The sequence below is a fragment of the Thalassophryne amazonica genome, chromosome 6, assembly GCF_902500255.1.
Source record: "Thalassophryne amazonica chromosome 6, fThaAma1.1, whole genome shotgun sequence".
NCBI classification, from domain to species: domain Eukaryota; kingdom Metazoa; phylum Chordata; class Actinopteri; order Batrachoidiformes; family Batrachoididae; genus Thalassophryne; species Thalassophryne amazonica.
This window is the reverse complement of record NC_047108.1, coordinates 61719521-61745679: the sequence shown is the minus strand read 5'-3', so window position 1 is coordinate 61745679 and position 26159 is coordinate 61719521. Positions and strand designations below refer to the sequence as shown.

General features: G+C 39.5%; 1 protein-coding gene and 1 long non-coding RNA gene across 2 annotated transcripts; both read left to right on the top strand.

The window, feature by feature from the left end:
* The first annotated feature begins 679 nt into the window (after positions 1-679).
* On the top strand, positions 680-15124 carry LOC117512273 (adenosine receptor A1-like). The gene is made up of 3 exons (XM_034172283.1): positions 680-690; positions 7793-7797; positions 14271-15124. The coding sequence occupies exon 3, from the start codon at positions 14281-14283 to the stop codon at positions 14977-14979; it is 699 nt and encodes a 232-aa protein (XP_034028174.1). The 5' UTR covers positions 680-690; positions 7793-7797; positions 14271-14280; the 3' UTR covers positions 14980-15124.
* On the top strand, positions 5505-25646 carry LOC117512274. Its single transcript, XR_004561260.1, has 3 exons — positions 5505-5515; positions 17628-17630; positions 25567-25646. It is a non-coding gene; the product is annotated as an uncharacterized LOC117512274 (long non-coding RNA).
* Positions 25647-26159: the final 513 nt, after the last annotated feature.

Below are 26159 nucleotides of genomic sequence, written 5' to 3'. Positions count from 1 at the left end.
TTTGAAATTGTACTGGATCAAGACTAAGATTCCAGCTTTCAGTGACTTCCTGGAGTTGTCTATCAGAAGAAAAGAAATCTGTTAGATTTTCTTTGAACTGAGACAATTTCTCCTCTTGTTTAAAATCTCTCCTCATTCTCCTTCCATTTTTAATTCTATTTCTATTCAAAATGCAGAATGCCAAAATTATTTTTATTAATAAAATTAATTTGTGTAACACAAATAATGACTCCTTACAAACCATAAAATGTCCTCTAAATTAAATCCATGAGAATTTTTCTATTTTTGAGCAAACCCCAAATCAGCAAAAGATGGGAAGATAAAACAAAATAAACAAACAAACAAAATGTAGTGATTCTTGCATTTATTTTGACTTTTGTTTCATTGCAGGCAGAATAAAGACTTTTTTATTGGTCAACTTCATTTCATTTGTTAATTTACACCCACTGCTTTATTTAAGGCCTGCAAGACATTTCAAAAATAAATAAATAGATAAAAAAAAAATACTTTTCATTCCTAATGATTTACCACTGTAATGTTGCCATATCCTCATCACAACACTTAAAATACATACTAAGCACAACATGATATAGCTATAGTACATATATACTGTTCTGATATCATGCTGACTATCAAACTGGCTCAGTTTCACGGTGAAGGCGCTGTGTTTATGGCCAGAATTGAATATCTGTCAGAAGGCGACGACAGATAAGAACTACAAATAAGAGGTAAGGAAACACTGAAGCTTTTCTTACAGAACAGGAGAGGTGACCTTCCTCTGTGCTGTCCTTGTTACTAATTTGGGAGTTAACCACAAACTGGGAAACAAACTGCATATTTGCATTTTGCAGTAAACAATCATGCAGCATTGTCTTGAAAAATGATTTACCCACTTGGGAATTTTATTGTTAAAAAACAAAATTCATGCTAATTTATGCAATAATTTCTTTTTTTTAATCATGCTTATTCAATGTGAAAACAAATCTCTCTTAACAACATCATGCAAATTATATACACTCAACAAAAATATAAACGCAACACTTTTGGTTTTGCTCCCATTTTGTATGAGATCAATCAATCAATCAATCAACTTTTTTTTTATATAGCGCCAAATCAGAGATGAACTCAAAGATCTAAAACTTTTTCCACATACACAATATCACCATTTCCCTCAAATATTGTTCACAAACCAGTCTAAATCTGTGATAGTGAGCACTTCTCCTTTACTGAGATAATCCATCCCACCTCACAGGTGCGCCATATCAAGATGCTGATTAGACACCATGATTAGTGCACAGGTGTGCCTTAGACTGCCCACAATAAAAGGCCACTCTGAAAGGTGCAGTTTTATCACACAGCACAATGCCACAGATGTCGCAAGATTGGAATGTCAACCAGAGCTGTTGCTCATGTATTGAATGTTCATTTCTCTACCATAAGCCGTCTCCAAAGGTGTTTCAGAGAATTTGGCAGTACATCCAACCAGCCTCACAACCGCAGACCACGTGTAACCACACCAGCCCAGGACCTCCACATCCAGCATGTTCACCTCCAAGATCGTCTGAGACCAGCCACACACCTGTGAGGTGGGATGGATTATCTCAGCAAAGGAGAAGTGCTCACTATCACAGATTTAGACTGGTTTGTGAACAATATTTGAGGGAAATGGTGATATTGTGTATGTGGAAAAAGTTTTAGATCTTTGAGTTCATCTCATACAAAATGGGAGCAAAACCAAAAGTGTTGCGTTTATATTTTTGTTGAGTGTAAGTATGCACTGCCAGTTTTCCATAGAAGACTGAATAAACAGAATCTTCAGAGCAGAATTTCTATTTGACGTCTGGATTTTACACTGAAAAAAATATTTCCATGTTAATTTTCACTAAACTAATAGGAAGAGTTTTAGTTATAACCTACTCAATTCTAAGCAGACATGATATTTTTAAAACTCTTCAATAAAGAGGGACATATTATTGAAGAGTTTTTAAAATATCATGTCTATTCAGAATTGAGTAGGTTATAACTAAAACCCTTCATGCAGTTCGTGGCACTAGCCTTCAAAACATACCTAATATCCCTGCTCCAGCAAAAGCTGGAGCAGCTGGTTGTGGCTACCTCAGGCCACTATCTTGAATGACTTTCCATAATGTAAATAAAGCAACATGCTTCTTATTTACACTACAAAAGCAGCTGAATTGTTTGGGGAGGGGGATCCTGTCTTTGATTTATTTTTTCTATTTATTATCCTGACCTTTTATCTGTTAATATAACATAATTTTATGTTAAACAACAGCAGGTGTCACTAAATTAAGCAAGTGTGAGTTCCGTCATTCAGTGTGTGTGTAACAGGAGAGAATCACATTATTATGAATGAGGCTGAATGCTGATATATAAAATTCAACCTTGCAATTTATTAAAATTTTATAATTGTGAAGATAAAAATCTATTAAAAATTAAACCAATAATAACATAGCAAACATATTATTTATGTTACACTGTCCAGCCATATATACTACAAAGGGCCCTTTCAAATTGTAACTTGATGATGATTCCTCACTTGTAAATCACTTTGGTTTGCATTTTTCTAATATCTGCCACAGCCAGAGGTGTCAAGTAACGAAACAAAGTACAAATACTTCGTTACTGTACTTAAGTACACTTTTTAGGTATCTATACTTTACTCCTTTACTTATTTTTCTGCCTACTTCTGACTTCTACTCATTACATTTTCACACAAGTATCTGTACTTTCTATTCCTTACATTTTTAAAACAAACAGCCTCATTACTCTTGGCTTCAGTTTAATGTTTATATATATATTTCATGTCATGTGCGACTGTAATCAACTTTTCTGCAGCACGGCTTTGCTTTGAACCGTGAACCAATCCAAGCAGTGGTTCGCAGATTGAAGCAATGCTTCGACCTGTTGCTTCGTTTATTCTTTCTTTCGCTTAATTTTCCCCTGCTAAAACCCTAAAGAGCATACTTCTGTGAGTATTATTTACCTTTTCTATGTTAAACCGACCTGTTATGGTCTTCTGAAACAGTTGATAGATGTATTTTATAACTTAAAAACGGGAGCGATGCTAACGCGTTAGCATGTCTATGGCATTTTCAATGTTAAAAGTTAGCATGAAGCAGCTCTTGTCACGTTCGGGTGCATTTGTTTTCAAATTGTAATATTTCTTAAATTTATTTTTGTTTATATATTAATAATCTAATGATTATTATATACAATTTTAGAGAAAGAGGCGAAAAGAACCTGAATAGAAACACAACAGAAAATATAAAAGCAACTAACAATGAACATACATATATAAATACATACACTTCATCCCTGTCTTATTTAATGACAGTTTATTTCAGTCAAACCATATTTTCAGTTTGTTAATTTCTTCAGTGATTTCCTCCAGAACTATCTGACAAACTAGAAAACTGCTGCATCCTAGTAAGAGCAGAATACTACTGGAATGAATTTGAATAAGGAAAGTTGTTTTTTTTTTTTTTTCCTTCACTAAATGGATGCTGCACTCACTCCAGTTTATTGTCTGGAATAGTCCCAGATTGCATTTCAGAGCTTCTAGAATTTAAACATTTTCGTGCAGGTGGTGTTGGGGGGTAATTTGGGTCTTGGGCCACATGTAGAACGAATCAGTTTTTAAATTAAGCTTTCAATTCATATAGTGGCATCTACTTTTTTTTTTTTTTTTTAATGGTTACTTTATACTTTTATACTTTAAGTAGGTTTTGGAGCACATACTTTTTCACTTTTACTTGAGTAAAGAGGTCAAGTTGATACTTCAACTTTTACCAGAGTGTTTTTAAACTGCAGTATCTATACTTCTACTTAAGTAACAAATGTGTGTACTTTTGACACCACTGGCCACAGCCACCAGATGGTGGGTTTCATGCAGCAAATTTATTTAATGGTTACTGACCAGAGTTGTGGATCTTGGTGTTGCTGTCGATATTGCATTGGGTCCACAGACTGGGTATTTTATTGGGCAAAGCATCACCCTTAGGTTTTCTGTAGAGACCCAGAACAGCTGATATGAAGCTTGTGTCTGGGCATCACCGTGTTGACAGCAGCAGCAAACTCATTATTGCATAAAGGGTTGGAGCATGGGTGGTTCCATGTGTGGACAAAAGAAGCCGAAAAACTCCCTCTCTTTGAGTTGACCACTTAAGAGCAAACAAGCTAACTGCAGTGTTGGGTGTTTATTAAATCATATTTGGGGGACTGCGTGGTGGCTGCCATAATAACTTACTTTGTTGTGGCCATTAAAAGTAATGAGCCGCTTATTTTCTCAGTAATCATGCATTAAGTAAACCTAACGAATCAAGTTACTGACAGTTGCTAAAAGTGCTAACCGTTAGCATACAACATTAAATCCAATGAGAATTTCACTCAGCGTGAATATTGCAGCAAAGATGTCGCAGATCCTCTGTGATGGTGTTTCGCCGCACAACAAGCCAGATTATTCTAGGTGTTTGTAATAAAATACTCCAAACAAAGCAGACACAACACTCCACAACAGCAAGCCGCTGCACTGAGTGGACACTGTTACCATCACATTCAGAGACAGAGGTGCTCGGCTCAGCTGCTATCATGCAAAGAGACCACGGCCCCAAATTTACAGAACGTTATAGCTTAAAAAACATCTTAAACTAAGTAGTTTGAAAAACATTCACCTCCCGTGCAGTTGTCATGGTGGAGGAAACTATCTATAGAGACCAAAACCATTTTTTGGCTGTAAACATTGGACATTTTAACATGGTCTTATATGCAAATGTGCTCTGTTTTGGAGCCAGCCTCAAGCAGCCAGTCAAGGAAATGCAACGTTTTGCACTTCCGGAAGGGCCTCTTGTGAGGACATCAAAGTTTAAGCTCCCGTCACACAGAGCAAGGATGTGCAGGAAGCAGCCCGACACAGCAAATATTGCCATAATCGGACGCAGTTGGGAAGAAAAGAAGTGTGGTCAGCAGTGTCAGAACGCATCCAGATTACCTTGTCAACACCTGCATGATGGCATCCAAAGTGGGGTACAACCAACGTATGGACCAGACTCACGCCATATGTGTCAAATGCAATCACATCTGCGCTTGTCCTCCACTTCCCAATGCTAGTGACTTCACGTGCGTGTGCATATGAGCGTAGAGCAGAGGTGCTGGACTGATGATATGATCGCTGTGTGTATGTGTGTGTGTGTGTGTGTGTGTGTGTTCACAATGGTTGAATGAGCAACTATGTGTGCATGCGTGTGCGTGGCGGGCGCATGTGCGCACCGTTGCCAGCTACTGGACACTGCTGGCAATAGGCCATGCTGTCCCATGCATCAGATGCAGCCTTTCCAGGGAACTTTAATTTCTTTTTTGTGTGTGTGTTTTGGCTCACTTCAGCAGCACAACACAACTCTGGACACCGCGATGGTTGGATTATCACATCGAATTTATTTTTGCGTGGTTGATTCCAGCACACAGCAGCAGAGTGAGAGGATTTTAACCACAAGCTGCGGTCTCGGCTCCACGTCCATGTCCATGCTGTGAAACACTCCTGGACCGTTGTTGGAGGTGAGATTCATGTTTATTAATGTTGTCACCGCCTGGCACAACAGTTCCATGTCATATGTCCTGCAGAGTTAGAAGGTGATCATATATTACAGCGGCAAGATCCGTTCAGCTCTGAGCCTGATGCGTGCAATGATGCATTACTGCACATGAGACCACGGAGAGGTGCAGCTGCCTGCGTTACAGTTATGATGGAGACAACAGTTCACATTATTTACGTTGCCCATGGGAAGGAGTGGACAAATATCTGCACTGTAAAGACTACTGTGGATATCACATCCTGTTTAGATTCATGGTGGCGTGTGCACAGTAGAGCACGGTGCTACATACATATCAAAAGTTCCTTTGCACTCCAGAGGGAAGACATTGGAGGTGGACATTAATATACGTGGCACGTGCAGGTCATACCGGCAGGCTTTGCCATGCCAGATCCATCTTGAGGTTCCCTTATATGCACTCAAATCATTTCAGATCCTGTTTTGCCGCCATCAGAATATATAAATTGCAGTCAGATGGTCCTCAGGCTGCACATGGACTGCCATAGGATAGGTGTCCTATCTCGATGGCGCCCACAGGGTTTTGAACATGTGAATCACACTCGGGGCCGCCGGCTGATTTTGGCCAACTGTGAGACTCTCGCAGATGGCTGTCACAACGTTTTCGAACTGCAACTGGACACTTTTCGGATGTGGGCCGAATCGTCATTCTGATGCTATTCGGCATCATTCTGGCTATGGTGATGGGTGATGGGAGTATTACTTTTTGGTTGGGTCACAAATTCATGACAGTCCCTCGTCCAAGATGGCAGACAAAAATACTGTGGATGTCCTCTCCAGTTACTCATCTCTATGGGCCCACCTGAATTTTCTCCCAAACCAAATAACAGCATTATATGTAAGGCTGTGTGACAAAACAATACATATCTTTCAGATGTAATGAAAGTAGGTTAGAATTTTCTCTGTATTCCTTTGCTAATGGTGTAGCTGTTTAGCCTAACAGGAGATAGCTGACAATTTACAACATACTCCTCTTTACGTATTAGTCTGTTCTTCAAACATTGTTGATGCTCATGTATAAGACCAAAATTGAAAATCTATGTATCTCACTATTTACTTCCTCTGGTTGGAAACAACAAGATTACACCACATTTTACTTTAATCGCAATATGTAATGACAATATATAAATTTTTCTGGTTTTTGTTGTCATTCATTGAACTGGTTCAAAGCTTTGGACACAACTCTCTTGGAGGTAATTTAATCCATCATGAAGGACAAAGTTAACTTTTTGTTTATACAACTTTATTCATGTTAAAATAATGTTATTAATGAAGCCCATGAGTGTCTACAAACCTTTGACAATTGCATCATAGGACCAAAGTCTAGATTTCCACAAATTGCTGATACATCTGTATCAAGAGGATACTGACAGTAGAGCTTCCAGTTAAGTAACACTATTTTTCTCAACCTTTAATTGCATTGTATAGGGCAGTGGACAGAATTCATATAACATCATCTTGTGCAAGACTTTCAGAATTCAAATGTCATTATCTTGTGCAAGACTTAATTCAATTTAAAGTCATACATAGCCTGCATTTGTCAAAGTCAAATTACCCAAAACTTATGCCAATGTCTCTGATCTGTGTGATAGGTGTAACTCCTCTCCCTGTGATTTAAGTCATATGTTTTTTTCTTTGTCCCAAACATCAGCCATGTTGGATTTCATATTTTGATGTTATCTGTCACATTCTTGGCGTCAAGCGGATGTAATTGCTTCTACCTCATTGCTAGCATGTCGCAGATTCTAAAGAAGACTAACCTTAGACTCTTGAAAAATATTGGACCCAATTGAAATTGTCATGGGAGCATTTTTTAAATATAATTTATTTATTTTAATTATAAATAAATATTATAAATTTTTATTGTTATTATTTTGGAGGGCCTATGGTTGGTATACTGGTGTTGGATTTTGTGAAGGTTTGAGTTGTGGCTCATTTAACTATTTGATTGTACCTTCATTATGTTTGCACTTTGTAAGTGATGTGCTGGTGTCCTGTTTTGTCTTTTAAAAAAAATTATAAATAAATTGTTTAAAAAATGCTTTGTGTAGTTATTAATGAATCCTTACATTATACAGCATAATTATTTACAAGATATGTTGGTGGCAACATCATTAAATTTCTAGATATACTGCTTCCTGTGCACCATACAAGGTCTGTCAATAAAGTAATGGTCCTTTTATTTTTTCAAAAACTATATGGATTTCATTCATATGTTTTTACGTCAGACATGCTTGAACCCTCGTGCGCATGCGTGAGTTTTTCCACGCCTGTCGGTGACGTCATTCGCCTGTGAGCACGCCTTGGGAAGGAGTGGTCCCGCCCCCTCGTCGGATTTTCATTGTCTGTAATTGGTGGAATGAAAAGGACTTTTTTTCCATCAGAATTTTTTCAGAAGCTGTTAGAGACAGGCACCTGGAAACCATTCGAAAAATTTATCTGGCTTTTGGTGAAAATCCACAATTTCACTGATACTTACTGGACTGGTAAGCATTGAAAGCCGAGATAGACATGACCAAACTTGTCCTCTGACACGCCGAAACGGAGGTGTTCCTTTGTCTCGCTTCCAAAGCGAATCGGTCTTTACGCGCGAAGCCTCCGCGTGGCTTTCCATGACAAAATCTCTTGTTAAAAGTGAAATCTGCCGGAAAATGGCTGATGTCCAGCTCTTGTGATAACCAGAGAAAGAGCACACGACGGTCTCGTATCCACAGAGCCATCTATTTAGAAATGGTCCGGTGGCTTGTGCCGCGTCGTCACAGCTCAGAGCGCGGCGTGCCGAGCGTCCTTAAAGGGGTCCTGTAGTAACAGACCTTACTCTCTGTGAAGCCCGTAAAATTTTCACCAAAAGCCAGATAAATTTTTCGAATGGTTTCCAGGTGCCAGTCTCTAGCACCTTCTGAAAAAATTCTGATGGAAAAAAGTCCTTTTCATTCCGCCATTTCCAGACAATGAAAATCTGATGAGGGGGCGGGACCACTCCTTCCCAAGGCGTGCTCACAGGCGAATGACGCCACCGACAGGCATGGAAAAACTCACGCATGCGCACGAGGGTTCAAGCATGTCTGACGTAAAAACATATGAATGAAATCCATATAGTTTTTGAAAAAAATAAAAAGGACCGTTACTTTATTGACAGACCTCGTATCTGTGTGACATAAACCGACAGCTCCAGTCAAGCTGCTTTTGTCTAATTTCTTCAGACATTGTGCCACTAATGCACCGATGGTTACAAAATAGGTTGCATCATTTTGTTGCTATTTTGAGTGCACTGTAGAGTTTAATGACTGAGAAAGGTTGCCCCATTTGCTGTCATGGTAAATGGAATGAATTTATATGGCACTTTTCTGTCTAATGGAAGTGTGCAAAGTTTTTTACAGTGTGTCACACACACACACACACACATCTCTGTGCTGCCTTGCACTGCAGTCATGCACTGGGAGCGATTTGGGGATGAAGAAGCAATTTGGAGTTTACGGATCTTATTCAAGGGCACGTGATACCTGTCTGTGGGCTAGGAGGTTTTACGTACACCACCCACCATGCCTAAACTTTTTTGATATTTTCATATTCCCTTGGGTCTACCCTGCTTTTGCTTCTTGAACCATAATTTGGGAGTAGTGAAAACTAATTGCTCATAAGTTTACTACAAATTAACCAAATTCAATAAGGGCATAGTACGAATAAGTACAAATCAGGGTGAATCACGGCGCAACAGCTCATATGAGCGAACCACGAAAACATCGAGCCAACAGGCAGTCATGAACAATGCTACTGCGACAGTTTCATGCATGTGGGAACACAGTGCGAGCAGTTGTGTGATGTGGTTACACATCGTGCAGTTGCTGTGAAAAATAAATAAATAAATACATGCCACACACCAGATTCGAACCTGCAATTTCCAAAAGCTTTGACTGCCAGCCAGAAATGTTACCACTGAGCTACCATCACTGTCCTATAAAAGGTGCAGGAAAATGCCTGATATCAAGAAGGACATGGACGTATTTAAAAAATATAACCACACACCATATGAAAACACTGCATTTTATTGAATCTGTCTTAACAAGCGGGCAATACAAATGTGATCTGTCTGTTCCTCTGTAGATGACTCATGGTCACAGATGTACAGTCATGAAATGACATAAATGATGAAGCAGGGCACTCTTGCTCTTGCTGGCGGCGTGTCCAGCTGGCCCCACGCATGTGTCCTGCCTGACACGCGTGTCTTGTGCACGGCGCACCGCAGGACAGACACCGCGTCATGTGGAACAGAGCTCACGTGGGTGACATGACATTGATATCGCCCGCTGCGTGTTATGATCTGACAGTCCGTTTCACCTGGGGTAGCCTGTCAATGTGCGCCGCATCCACTCACTCTCTGCAGCCCATTGTGACAGTGATATATGTTTTTATGTATGTCCACGTGAGGATAGCAAGCAGACACATGCGCATCACAGTGGACAGTTGTTAGTTCATGTCCGTTCAAACATGGTATGTGTTCCCCAGCCGTGACGTCCAGAGCCAGAGATCTCAACAGCTGCTTCTGTCGTCGGACACACCTCCTGTCAGTTCAGTGCACACACCAACGTGTCACTGTGTCTGTCTGCAAAAGCACATTCATGGGGCACTTAGACAAATTTCATATCCAGCTCCAAAGTAATCGTCTGCTGACTGTTTTCGTGCTAATAGCGCGAATGGCCACATATTTTCTAAGGGTCAAGCGAGCAGTGTTATATGTGCATGCTTGTCACCTGGAATTTGGCCGACACCTGCCACGTGAGGGAATAATGGGCTCTTACAGTGCACACTCTGTCTTTTAGCCGCTGGTGTGCACAAATAGTTGTACCAACAGGTGTACAAGGTGTTGGAGGCAGCTACAATTTTACACATGTTGCATATGATTCCTGCTTCATGCGCAATTCGACCACATTTGTACTATGTGTGAAGGGGTCCTAACTTTAGTATTGATTGATTGGTTTTGATTTACTCTGTCATGTTTCGGAATTTCTAACCTTGATGGGGATCAAAAAAGTTAATTTTCTGAGAGATAAGCTAAACTTTCTTCTTTAACAAAACAAAACAAAAATTCTCTGTGTTAGTAGAGAAAATGGATTATAAATCTTTCTCTCCAACATAATATAATTCCAAATATGTCCATACATCAACAGTGACAGTACTGCTAATGTTTTTTTTTTTTAAATATTGCTTTCCAAGAGCCAACAACAATGTGGTTTTCTGGGCTCACGTGTATCTTACATTGCTACCAACTTTGTTCAGAGATCACAGTTATTATTCATGCTTTGTTTTAATGCAGAAGCACCTCTTCTTGTGGTTTCAGAAGCATGCAGACCACAGTGTGATAGGCCTCATTTTCTGTACTCTGAATAAATTGAACAGAATAATAGACACCCAGTGTGGACCTTTCACACTTTTCTCTCTCTGTGACCATCAGCACCAACTCTCAGGAATCTTAGCCGTGTAAACAGTGTGACAGGTTGGATGGTAAAGTATATGTGTGTGTGTGTGTGTGTGTGTGTGTGTGTGTGTGTTGGGGGGTGCATTGAGCCCCTCCAAGCCCACTGTCTATTTGTGATCTCACTGTCATGACCTATGATCCTTTGATCAAAAACCTGCTTCTGCAATGTGTAGTCTCACTGCTTCCTCATAGTCCATCCATCCATCCATCCATCCATCCATCCATCCATTTTCTTCCACTTCATCCGAGGACGAGTAGCAGGGGCAGCAGCTCAAGCAAGGCCGTAGTTGGGATTTGAGAGATTTTACAGAGAGCAAATTTTGTGTGGTACTTCACCACTCACAGGCTCATAGCTGAGTGGAACAGAGAAGAAATTTATTACAAAGAATATGTGAAACCTCAGTTAGTTTGCATATGGGAGACTTTGGCAAAGAATTATTATTATTTAAAAAAAAGCTTATCCAGTGTGATACGCTTATTGAGTGTTGTTAGAAGGAATGATGTAACACAGTGGTAAACATACCACTGTCCCAGCTTTTTTGAAACGTGTTGCAGGCATCCATTTCAAAATGAGCAAATATTTGCACAAAAACAATAAAGTTTATCAGTTTGAACATTAAATATCTTGTCTTTGTGGTGTATTCAATTGAATATAGGTTGACGAGGATTTTCATATCATTGTATTCTGTTTTTATTGACATTTTACACAACGTCCCAACTTCATTGGAATTGGGGTTGTATTTATTTGAAAATATTAATGTATAACTGCTTGGTTTTCTCACTCTTTCAATTAACATACTAATATAATTTGCTTTGTCAGCTGTTTCTCTGATATAAAAAATGACAAAAGAAAACCAGTGACTTCTGTTTTTACTTGACACATTTTCATAAAATTTCACAGATTGACATTTGTAATGTGGCACTGTTTAGTAAGAGGTGTAGTTAAGGTGGTGGATTCCCAAAGTATTTCACTCAGAGGGCCTTGTCCTGATGATATGTAGCACATGGTCTCAATCACATATCGCAAGTGCATGTGAGGCATGTCCAGCCTACCTATACTCATGATACGTTTCATATTTTGTCATGCAATAACTAAAGCGTGATATCTCGTGCATATTCTTGTGCAGTTTCCAAGCACGTGCACAATGCGTGTTTTACATTTAATGTTCAGGAACACATGCTTGTGTCTTGGATATGACAATAATAATTTTAATAATAATAATAAGAAGAATTTCTGCTTCTTATTCTTTTTTTTTTTTTTTTTTTTTTTTTTGTTTGTTTGTTTTTTTGGGGTTTTTTTGGCAGAAAACCTGCTATCTTGTTTTCGGTGATGTCATCATCAGCTGCCAGCTGATGAATATGAGGCATGTGTGAATTTTTGTAAATCACTTTTGTTTTACTACAAATTTACAAAATCTTACAGCTGTTTCATTGGGTACAAGCACAGTATACACACACACATAGCGGTGCTCAAATGTTTACATACCCTGGCAGATTTTTTTTTTTTTTTTGTGGCCATTTTTTTTTCACTCATGGTTAGTGGATGGGTGAAGCCATTTATTGTCAAACACGTTTACTCTTTTTAAATCATAATGACAACAGAAACTACCCAAATGACCCTGATCAAAAGTTTACATACCCCTATTTTAAATTCCATGTGTTGCCCCCTTTAACATCAATGGATTGGAGTGTTTTGTGGTCGAGGCTCTCTGATGGTGAAGCCGCCACTGAATGTGTCTTGGACTTTATTTACATAAATTGTGAAAAAATACAAACAGTATGACACTCTATGGTAAATCTGTGTGGAGTAGACATTTCTCAAAAACTGAGTGACTGTGCAAGAAGGAGAGGAGTGAGGAAAGCCACCAAGACACCCAGACAACCCAGAAGAAGGTATAGGCTTTATTTATTTATTTAGCACACAATTTCACAATAATAAATCACAATTTACAATAAATAAATAAATAAATAAATAAATGTGCATATATATATATATAATATATATATATATTATTATATATATATATATATATATATATATTATATATACCTCTTCTGGATCATCCATATGCTCTCTGGCAAACTTCAGATGGGCCTGGACACGTACTGGCTTAAGCAGGGGGACACGCCTGGCACTGCAGGATTTGTGTCCCTCTCTGCATAGTGTGTAGCCTTTGTTACTTTGGTCCCAGCTCTCTGGAGGTCATTCATCAGGTCCCTTTGTGTAGTTCTGGGATTATTCTTCACCATTCTCATGATCATTTTGACCCCACGGGATGACATCTTGCATGGAGCCCCAGATCGAGGGAGATTATCAATGGTCTTGTATGTCTTCCATTTTCTTACAAATGCTCCCACAGTTGATTTATTCACACCAACCTGCTTGACTATTGTAGATTCACTCTTCCCAGCCTGGTGCACATCAACAATTTTCTTCCTGGTGTCCTTCGACAGCTCTTTGGTCTTGGCCATGTTTGAGTTTGGAGTCTGACTGTTTGAGGCTGTGGACAGGTGTCTTTTATGCAGATAAAGATTTCCAACAGATGCCATTAATACAGGTGGAGGACAGAAGAGCTTCTTAAAGAAGAAGTTACAGGTCTGTGAGAGCCAGAAATCTTGCTTGTTTTTGGGTGACCAAATACTTATTTTCCACCATAATTTACAAATAAAGTCTTTAAAAATCCTACAATGTGATTTCCTGGATGTTTTTTTTTTCTCATTTTGTCTCTCACAGTTGAAGTGTACCTATGATGAAAATTACAGACCTCTCTCATTTTTCTAAGTAGGAGAACTTGCACAATCAGGGACTGACTAAATACTTTTTTGCCCCACTGTAGTTTCTGTTGGTCCCAGGTGACAGTGTCATTGTTGACACCTGCGCAGCAATGCGGTCAGGGCGTGGAGTAACACATCAAATGTGAAACAGTTTTAATATTTTGCCACCGTCCACACGATATTTTACGGTCTGAAATCTCACATGATTAATCAGTCAGATTCGTGGAAAAAAATGTAATTGGATTAGAATTTTGGTTTCAGAGACAGCTCTTTGTGAATTCTATGTTTTTGTTGAATTCAAAAGATACCACCAAAATTAAAACTTTATTAGCTTTCATACCCTCAGTGTCCTGAGCTAAAGTGCTGAGACTTCACTGTGTTGTTTGGTTTTGCAGGTACAAGCGGATGGTGACCCCTCGGCGGGCAGGGCTGGTGGTGTTCATATGCTGGACAGTTTCATTCATTGTGGGTTTTATACCCATGTTAGGCTGGAACAACCTGTGGCATTTCCAACAGAACGGCTCCATCAGCTCAGACCTCATCATTACCTGTCAGTTTGAAAACGTCATCAGCATGGAGTACATGGTCTATTTCAACTTTTTTGGATGGGTACTGCCGCCGTTAGTACTCATGTTGGTGATCTATGTGGAGATCTTCTACATGATCCACAAGCAGCTAAACAAGAAGATTTCCTCCAGCCACAATGAACCGAACAAGTATTATGACAAGGAGCTTAACCTCGCTAAATCGCTGGCCCTGGTCCTCTTGCTCTTTGCCATCAGCTGGCTTCCCCTTCACATCATTAACTGCATCACACTTTTCTGCCCTGAGTGCCAGAAACCCATGTTCATCCTCTATATTGCCATCCTACTCACCCATGGCAACTCTGCTGTCAATCCCATAGTGTACGCCTTCCGCATTAAGAAGTTCCGCACAGCCTTTCATAAAATCTGGCAGCAGTACTTCTGCTGCAAGGATGTGCCAGCTCTGGAGATTCAACCCAGTGACAGGAAAGAGATGCCCAACCCAGATTTACTGGAGGCAGCACCACTGCAGCACCCTGAGAAGGAAATCTCTAAACTGGATCAGGAACAGCAGCTGTAAACTGTAGTTCGATCACAGCAGGATCAAGTCCCTGAACTGACCAAACACCCTACAGAACCTCTACCCTTACAGGAGCAGAGCACAGAATAAGCTGAGGGACATTCGTGGACTTTAGCTCACTTCAAACCTGTTACAATGAGCAACAGGAAATACTTCCAAGTGTTATGGTGCTGTAATAAGTGAGGCAAGGTGGTTTTAAGTCCAAATCCTAAAGACTGAAACATCATTTGTTTACACAGGAGGAGTTTAATTTTGATCAGAGTGGTACAAAAATGTCTTTAACATACGGGAGACTGTGTAGGCTCTCAGTTGTCCAGGTGGTTTCCATAGTAGAGAAGCTTGAATCTTCGACTGGACTGGGTTGCTTGACGCGAGGACGTTTCGCTTCAAATCGCAAGTGTGAGTTGGTTTTCTGTAAACCCCTGTCTGGAGCTGCCTGTTCTCTCCAATCGTAACATCACAGTCCAAGAAGGCTAAATGGTTGTTTCTGGCATCCTCACGTGTGAACTTGATATTGGCGTCCACCGAGTTGATGTGTTCTGTAAAGTCCTCAACTTCCTGTTGCTTGATTTTAACCCATGTGTCATCAACATATCTGAACCAGTGACTGAGAGAGATGCCCGTGAAAGACATCAAGGCTGTCTTCTCCACTCGCTCCATGTACAGACTGGCCACAACGGGGGATACCGGAGACCCCATTGCACAGCCATGAATCTGCCTGTAGTAATTCCCCCTAAACAGGAAATACGTGGTGTTAAGACAGATCTCCAAGAGCTGGCAGATGTGGTCTGGTGTGAGTTTGGTCCTTTCAAGTAGAAACGTCCTCGCGTCAAGCAACCCAGTCCAGTCGAAGATTCAAGCTTCTCTACCATACGGGAGACATTAAGCTCCAACTGTTTTTTCATTCAAGCAACTGGTGTGATTACAAAATGTGCAATACAGTTTATTGTAGATTATAATCAGATTACCAAATGTGGACAGCATGGTGGATTAGTGGTTAACACAGTGACATCACAACATGAAGGTCATGGGATTGATTCCCACCTGTGTCCTTTCTGTGTGGAGTTTGCATGTTCTCACCGTGTTTAAGTGCTGTTTGCTCCGGTTGGGTGAATTGGAAACTGCCTATATGTGGCCTTATGACAGACTGGTGTCCTGTCCAGGGTGTACCCTGCCTCCTGCCCTATAACTGCTGGGATAGGGTCCACCCACCACTCCCCCAACCCTTAATTGAAATGAGCAGGTATAAAAAATGGATGGATTACCAAATGTTACAAACAGAATAATGTGAGATTCCACAGGCTGAACCTTACAGCAGGTTCATCTCATTTGGGGATGTTGAAGCAGACAGACGCTGAGTATGAATGTATTAGTACCAAGACCACAGCAGCACAGCTGGGAACTCATCTTTTCTTCTTCTTCTTGGGGATTAAACATGCACAACAAATCTATGGCCAGTGGCATTGGAGGATATTTTTGATTTCAGAAGGCTGAGTCCTTTAATGCTCCTGTAGTGAAAATCCATTGCAGACGAGATCGATGCAAATACGAAACAACCATCTGGAGGGAACAGGACAATTTGCCGTCCTTTCAGAAACAGCATGAAACAAAGCCATGGCTGGAGGAGGGCAGCTACTCCTGAGGGACAAAGAGTCAACATTTATCCAGAATATACACCAGCTGGCAGTTAGTGAAGAAGGTTCTTTTTGCCTCGACTTCACAGCCTCATTGTCACAACCTACCAGGAGAAACGTCTATGTCCTTGTTCAGAATTTTAATTATGATACACCAGAGTCATTACAGGCTCCAGAAAGAGATGGTAACTGTCTTTAAACCTCCAAAATTCAATAACGCAACAAGGCCACTGTAGATAAATAATCTGAAACTGTTCTACTTCAACCAGAACAGTTTACCAATGATATTTCACCAAGTGGATGACAATCTCTTGTGTAAAGCGAAGACATTCTCCATAGCTGCCTCGACATAGATCTCTGTAGGAGCAGACAGCGATTGCACTTAAATGCTGTCAGCTGACAAGCCAGTGAAATGACAAACTTAATGCAATCCACAGCACTTGGAACCAGATTTCTCTCCAGTGTTTAGGACAAGTGTGCTGTATATTACATACACACTTGAAGATACAAGTGAATTAATGAAAATTATAACTAATGAATGTTTATGAGTTCAATGGTACGAATATTTCATGCGGTGAAAGCAAGCTAGTTGAATGGTATGTTCCAGCTTTCACCGCATGAAATATTCGTACCATTGAAAGAATGTAAAAACATTCATTATTTGTTTTATATAATGGCTAAAATGGATCCTTGTCATTTGCTATTATTATTAATTTATAAACAACAGAAGAGGGACTTACTGTACATTTTGGTGTTCCACTGCTGCTGAAGTCCAACACAATCTTTAAGACTTTAGGCCCAAATTGTGATGTGTAGTCCAGTGATGCTGACTTCGTAATTCTAAAAAACAAACAACAACAAAAAAGACTTCTTGTAACACACACAACACGACGCACGTGCGCACGCACACACAAAACAAATCCACTCCGCTGTAAGCCGTCTGGGTGCATGAAGAGCTGTTCAGATGAAAAGCTGACGTGCTTTTTGGCTGGACTGAGGAGCTAGCACCGTCAGTGAGTTCAAATTATCATCGCTTGTGTCGTCCCGTGTGCACGCGGTGTGCAGGTGCTCACACAAAAGGGGCGCGCTTGTGCACGTGTGTACTACCAAAAAAGGAGTGTGTATTTCCTCAGTGCAGAGAAAAAAAAAAGAAAACAGAGAAATGAATCCAGCTTTTCATTCTAACTTCCTGTTAACAGCAGCTTACAGTGCAGTGGATTTGTTTTGTGTGTGGTGGGCGCGCACGCATGTGCATGTATGCGTGCATGTGTGTGTGTGGGCGCATGCGTGTGGTACCAAACGTATGGAACCAAATTTACACTCTAAATGGAACCAAATCTCATTCTAAATGCAATGCAACACAAATGGGACAAATAATCCATATCATGTGACATACAAGCACCAATCAAATCAATGACAAGGATCCACTCAGCAGTTATATAAATGAGAATAACCTGCTATAAATAAATATGTTTGTCTTTCTGATGTTCTTTATCACCGGTCATACAAACATCAAACTCATGTCATCAAAACAAGTAGATTTCAACAATAATTTAATGTCGTCTTTTCCTATTTTTAAAAAGAAATGTAAAGTTACAATCATAAATGTGTTTGTTTTGTTTGTGGTAGGTGTACTGCCTGACAAAATAACAACACAAAGGGAGTACCCCGTGTTCATTCATAATTAATGTCAGGTCAGAGAGTATGTGCTGGTGCCAGACATCACCACTTCTACCACGCTGCAGAACCACTCTTGGGTCCTGGATGGCAACCACCCAGGCAGACAACTGGTCCATTTGCCACATTCTGAAATGAATCATTTATTTATCTTTTGTTATTATGTAGTGTTTTAGAATTCCTGTTTTCTGTTTCTTCAACTTTGTAAAGCTTTGTAAAACCTTGTAACTGTTAGAATGGCCTAAGCAGTGGGTCACTCTTCTGAGTCTGGTCTGCTTGAGGTTTCTTCTTCAATATCATCAGAATGAGTTATTCCTTACCACTGTCGCCTGTGTGCTTGCTCTAGGGGTTGGTAAGGTTAGACATTTCTTGTGTAAAGCGCCTTGAGGCAGCTTTGTTGTGATTTGGTGCTATATAAATGAAATAAATTGAATCTGTCACACCCAGGAAATATGTGGGTATCCCTTTACTCAGGTCTGCAACAAAGAAGCACTTGCTTGCTGGATCATGCCCAGAGAAATGCAGTGCACGGTCAAAATATCATAGCTGATACTTTATCACAATGCACATAGTTTGCCTCATTTTAAGGCACTGTCACCCCTTGACAATTTAGCCAGCATATGCCGACTGTATTAAAAATGCTGGCATACATCTAATAAATTATGCCATTCCCAGACCATGATTTATCCAGCGTATGCTAACAGTCCCACTTCCACTGAATGGTTCGGGTCAGTACCAACCCATGCACAATGGATAAGTCTGGCTTGGTTTGTGTTTCTACCACCAGTAGAACTCATTTGTTTGGCAGGTGCACACTTAATATTGACCAGCACGTCATTGAGAATGCATTGAGAATGGTGTTGCACGGCGTCTCCACTCCACATGGAGGCAAAACCGAGGTAATTTAACATTATTTTATTTTGTCTTGGTGGATCACGGGATTTATTTTTTATCACATGCAGAATGCTGATGAGTCGACTGATGGCTGTGGTAAACACTGCCATGAATAAATGAAGCGCTGCAACTCTTAAAACTTTAAAGTGCCGGTTGTTGTCTGACAGTCCCCTGTCTGATGAGTCAGACGGGCAGACCACAGGGGGGGGACCGATCAGACCGCGACACGCATCCTCAGGCTGAGAATGCACCTGGAGCAGAGAAACCCATGAGGACTTGCTTTAAAATGCTACATTTCCAGCCACGACAAGGAATTAAAGTATTTTCAAATGTCGTTTTCTGAAATCACAACACTTTTATGTGGATAAGCTTTCCTCAGGATGTGATGATGACTCCGACTGAATGAACAGATAAGATAAGACTTTACATTTACTCCATGTGTACATGTTTCAAATATTAAAACCATTCTGTTTACATGAGGACTGCAGCTTTCAGCCAATCAATGGACAGCATTAATAGAGGGATTTCTACTTATGAGTAAATTACAAATCAAATCAAATCAATTTTATTTATATAGCGCCAAATCACAACAAACAGTTGCCCCAATGCGCTTTATATTGTAAGGCAAAGCCATACAATAATTACGGAAAAACCCCAACGGTCAAAACGACCCCCTGTGAGGCAAGCACTTGGCAACAGTGGGAAGGAAAACTCCTTTTAACAGGAAGAAACCTCCAGCAGAACCAGGCTCAGGGAGGGGCAGTCTTCTGCTGGGACTGGTTGGGGCTGAGGAGAGAACCAGGAAAAAGACATGCTGTGGAGGGGAGCAGAGATCGATCACTAATGATTAAATGCAGAGTGGTGCATACAGAGCAAAAAGAGAAAGAAACACTCAGTGCATCATGGGAACCCCCCAGCAGTCTAAGTCTATAGCAGCATAACTAAGGGATGGTTCAGGGTCACCTGATCCAGCCCTAACTATAAGCTTTAGCAAAAAGGAAAGTTTTAAGCCTAATCTTAAAGTAGAGAGGGTGTCTGTGACGCTGGCATACGTTGAAAATTTTAACCATGCCCAGAATTCTTCAAGGTGCTCGGGGTATGATGACATACATCAGCATGCTTCAACGTGCTCTTAACTGGTAAAAAAAAAAGTACCCATAACTTAGACGTACGCCCCGATATTTCCCAGCGTTTTTAATGCGGTCGGCATGCGCTGGTTAAATCATCAAGGTGTGACAGGGTTATTAGTCTCCAGCTGTTTGTTTGACAAAACGTACAACAGCACCCAATGATCCAGTACCAAAGACATACAGTCATCATATAGGTTGCTTATAGGTTCGTTCCCTGGTCAGTATCCACTCCAACACCCCAACAATGGCTGAACAAACAAAGCAAGTCACAATTAATTAATAAAGAAATTAAAATACATGAATGTAGAAAACTGTTGTTTAAATAAGACCCCACCTCATGCAAACAGGCATTCTGTTGAGTGCAGAAGAAAGAATAATGGATTGAATTGACATGCCTGCAGTCCTTGACCTGTCCCCAGTGGAGAATGTGTGGCAAAATTTTGAAGCAACCAATACAACAACAATGATCCCATACTGTTACATACCTTAGGGCCCCCTTCACACATAACACAAAACTGGGCAAAAGAAGCAGAAACCAGCTAAAAATCCGCAAACCAAAAATTAAAATGGGGAACCACGAAACATCCACCTGCTGTCGAGAGGGACACACGGTCAGACAGGCGTATATTTGTATATGATAGCCACAGCGACGATTTTGTGCACGCTCAATGCGCATGCATGAACACAGTGCGAGCACCTGGAACATGTGGCACCATCATTGCTGTGGGGAAAAAAATGCACACCAAAAAAAAAAAATTTCTAATATTTAATCCCTCTTATTGAGCAGGACATTACAAGTATGATCCTTCTGTTCCTCTATATATGACCCATGGTCATAGGCGTTAAGTCATGAAATTATATGAATGAAGCAGTATGTTCTTATCATTTCCACATCTGCTGGCCCCATGTCCAGCTAGCCCTGCGCGGGGCCGACATAACCTAGTCACAGCGCTTCACTTTTCCATATTTTGTTATGTTACAGCCTTATTTCAAAATGGGGCAAATTCATTTTTTTCCCTCATAATTCTACTCACAACACCCCATACTGACAACATGAAAAATGTTTTTACAAATTCATTAAAAATAAAACTAAGAAATCACGTGTACATACAAGTGTTCACACCCTTTGCTCAATACTTTGTTGATGCACCTTGGCAGCAACTACACGCTTCAATTCTTCTCGAATATGATGCCACAAGCTTGGCGCACCTGTCTTTGGCCAATTTTGCTGTGTGAGGAGTCAGAGCATCTGGGTTTGAAATTGTACTGGATCAAGACTAAGATTCCAGCTTTCAGTGACTTCTGGAGTTGTCTATCAGAAGAAAAGAAATCTGTTAGATTTTCTTTGAACTGAGACAATTTTCTCCTCTTGTTTAAAATCTCTCCTCATTCTCCTTCCATTTTAATTCTATTTCTATTCAAAATGCAGAATGCCAAAATTATTTTTATTAATAAAATTAATTTGTGTAACACAATAATGACTCCTTACAAACCATAAAATGTCCTCTAAATTAAATCCATGAGAATTTTCTATTTTTGAGCAAACCCCAAATCAGCAAAAGATGGGAAGATAAAACAAAATAAACAAACAAACAAAATGTAGTGATTCTTGCATTTATTTTGACTTTTGTTTCATTGCAGGCAGAATAAAGACTTTTTTATTGGTCAACTTCATTTCATTTGTTAATTTACACCCACTGCTTTATTTAAGGCCTGCAAGACATTTCAAAAATAAATAAATAGATAAAAAAAAATACTTTTCATTCCTAATGATTTACCACTGTAATGTTGCCATATCCTCATCACAACACTTAAAATACATACTAAGCACAACATGATATAGCTATAGTACATATATACTGTTCTGATATCATGCTGACTATCAAACTGGCTCAGTTTCACGGTGAAGGCGCTGTGTTTATGGCCAGAATTGAATATCTGTCAGAAGGCGACGACAGATAAGAACTACAAATAAGAGGTAAGGAAACACTGAAGCTTTTCTTACAGAACAGGAGAGGTGACCTTCCTCTGTGCTGTCCTTGTTACTAATTTGGGAGTTAACCACAAACTGGGAAACAACTGCATATTTGCATTTTGCAGTAAACAATCATGCAGCATTGTCTTGAAAAATGATTTACCCACTTGGGAATTTTATTGTTAAAAACAAAATTCATTGCTAATTTATGCAATAATTTCTTTTTTTTAATCATGCTTATTCAATGTGAAAACAAATCTCTCTTAACAACATCATGCAAATTATATACACTCAACAAAAATATAAACGCAACACTTTTGGTTTTGCTCCCATTTTGTATGAGATCAATCAATCAATCAATCAACTTTTTTTTTATATAGCGCCAAATCAGAGATGAACTCAAAGATCTAAAACTTTTTCCACATACACAATATCACCATTTCCCTCAAATATTGTTCACAAACCAGTCTAAATCTGTGATAGTGAGCACTTCTCCTTTACTGAGATAATCCATCCCACCCTCACAGTGTGCGCCATATCAAGATGCTGATTAGACACCATGATTAGTGCACAGGTGTGCCTTAGACTGCCCACAATAAAAGGCCACTCTGAAAGGTGCAGTTTTATCACACAGCACAATGCCACAGATGTCCGCAAGATTGGAATGTCAACCAGAGCTGTTGCTCATGTATTGAATGTTCATTTCTTCTACCATAAGCCGCTCCAAAGGTGTTTCAGAGAATTTGGCAGTACATCCAACCAGCCTCACAACCGCAGACCACGTGTAACCACACCAGCCCAGGACCTCCACATCCAGCATGTTCACCTCCAAGATCGTCTGAGACCAGCCACACACCTGTGAGGTGGGATGGATTATCTCAGCAAAGGAGAAGTGCTCACTATCACAGATTTAGACTGGTTTGTGAACAATATTGAGGGAAATGGTGATATTGTGTATGTGGAAAAAGTTTTAGATCTTTGAGTTCATCTCATACAAATGGGAGCAAAACCAAAAGTGTTGCGTTTATATTTTTGTGAGTGTAAGTATGCACTGCCAGTTTTCCATAGAAGACTGAATAAACAGAATCTTCAGAGCAGAATTTCTATTTGACGTCTGGATTTTACACTGAAAAAAATATTTCCATGTTAATTTTCACTAAACTATAGGAAGAGTTTAGTTATAACCTACTCAATTCTAAGGCAGACATGATATTTTTAAAACTCTTCAATAAGAGGGACATATTATTGAAGAGTTTTTAAAATATCATGTCTATTCAGAATTGAGTAGGTTATAACTAAACCCTTCATGCAGTTCGTGCACTAGCCTTCAAAACATACCTAATATCCCTGCTCCAGCAAAAGCTGGAGCAGCTGGTTGTGGCTACCTCAGGCCCACTATCTTGATGACTTTCCATAATGTAAATAAAGCAACATGCTTCTTATTTACACTACAAAAGCAGCTGAATTGTTTGGGGAGGGGATCCTGTCTTGATTTGATTTTTTCTATTTATTATCCTGACCTTTTATCTGTTAATATAACATAATTTTATGTTAAACAACAGGCAGGTGTCACTAAATTAAGCAAGTGTGAGTTCCGTCATTCAGTGTGTGTGTAACAGGAGAGAATCACATTATTATGAATGAGGCTGAATGCTGATATATAAAATTCAACCTTGCAATTTATTAAAATTTTATAATTGTGAAGATAAAATCTATTAAAAATTAAACCAATAATAACATAGCAAACATATGTATTATGTTACACTGTCCAGCCATATATACTACAAAGGGCCCTTTCAAATTGTAACTTGATGATGATTCCTCACTTGTAAATCACTTTGGTTTGCATTTTTCTAATATCTGCCACAGCCAGAGGTGTCAAGTAACGAACAAAGTACAAATACTTCGTTACTGTACTTAAGTACACTTTTTAGTTATCTATACTTTACTCCTTTACTTATTTTTCTGCCTACTTCTGACTTCTACTCATTACATTTTCACACAAGTATCTGTACTTTCTATTCCTTAACATTTTTAAAACAACAGCCTCATTACTCTTGGCTTCAGTTTTAATGTTTATATATATATTTCATGTCATGTGGCGACGTAATCAACTTTTCTGCAGCACGGCTTTTGCTTTGAACCGTGAACCAATCCAAGCAGTGGTTCGCAGATTGAGCAATGCTTCGACCTTGTTGCTTCGTTTATTCTTTCTTTCGCTTAATTTTCCCCTGCTAAAACCCTAAAGAGCATACTTCTGTGAGTATTATTTACCTTTTCTATGTTAAAAACCGACCTGTATGGTCTTCTGAAACAGTTGATAGATGTATTTTATAACTTAAAAACGGGAGCGATGCTAACGCGTTAGCATGTCTATGGCATTTTCAATGTTAAAAGTTACATGAAGCAGCTCTTGTCACGTTCGGTGCATTTGTTTTCAATTGTATATTTCTTAATTTATTTTTGTTTATATATTAATAATCTAATGATTATTATATACAATTTTAGAGAAAGAGGCGAAAAGAACCTGAATAGAAACACAACAGAAAATATAAAAGCAACTAACAATGAACATACATATATAAATACATACACTTCATCCCTGTCTTATTTAATGACAGTTTATTTCAGTCAAACCATATTTTCAGTTTGTTAATTTCTTCAGTGATTTCCTCCAGAACTATCTGACAAACTAGAAAACTGCTGCATCCTAGTAAGAGCAGAATACTACTGGAATGAATTTGAATAAGGAAAGTTGTTTTTTTTTTTTTTTCCTTCACTAAATGGATGCTGCACTCACTCCAGTTTATTGTCTGGAATAGTCCCAGATTGCATTTCAGAGCTTCTAGAATTTAAACATTTCGTGCAGGTGGTGTTGGGGGGGTAATTTGGGTCTTGGGCCACATGTAGAACGAATCAGTTTTTAAATTAAGCTTTCAATTCATATAGTGGCATCTACTTTTTTTTTTTTTTTTTTAATGGTTACTTTATACTTTTATACTTTAAGTAGGTTTTGGAGCACATACTTTTTCACTTTTACTTGAGTAAAGAGGTCAAGTTGATACTTCAACTTTTACCAGAGTGTTTTTAAACTGCAGTATCTATACTTCTACTTAAGTAACAAATGTGTGTACTTTTGACACCACTGGCCACAGCCACCAGATGGTGGGTTTCATGCAGCAAATTTATTTAATGGTTACTGACCAGAGTTGTGGATCTTGGTGTTGCTGTCGATATTGCATTGGGTCCACAGACTGGGTATTTTTATTGGGCAAAGCATCACCCTTAGGTTTTCTGTAGAGACCCAGAACAGCTGATATGAAGCTTGTGTCTGGGCATCACCGTGTTGACAGCAGCAGCAAACTCATTATTGCATAAAGGGTTGGAGCATGGGTGGTTCCATGTGTGACAAAAGAAGCCGAAAAACTCCCTCTCTTTGAGTTTGACCACTTAAGCAAACAAGCTAACTGCAGTTTGGGTGTTTATTAAATCATATTTTGGGGGACTGCGTGGTGGCTGCCATAATAACTTACTTTGTTGTGGCCATTAAAAGTAATGAGCCGCTTATTTTCTCAGTAATCATGCATTAAGTAAACCTAACGAATCAAGTTACTGACAGTTGCTAAAAGTGCTAACCGTTAGCATACAACATTAAATCCAATGAGAATTTCACTCAGCGTGAATATTGCAGCAAAGATGTCGCAGATCCTCTGTGATGGTGTTTCGCCGCACAACAAGCCAGATTATTCTAGGTGTTTGTAATAAAATACTCCAAACAAAGCAGACACAACACTCCACAACAGCAAGCCGCTGCACTGAGTGGACACTGTTACCATCACATTCAGAGACAGAGGTGCTCGGCTCAGCTGC

What these genes read in the sequence shown, in the direction of transcription:
- LOC117512273 (XM_034172283.1), top strand. Translation starts at nt 14,281, where the DNA reads ATGGTGACCCCTCGGCGGGCAGGGCTGGTGGTGTTCATATGCTGGACA.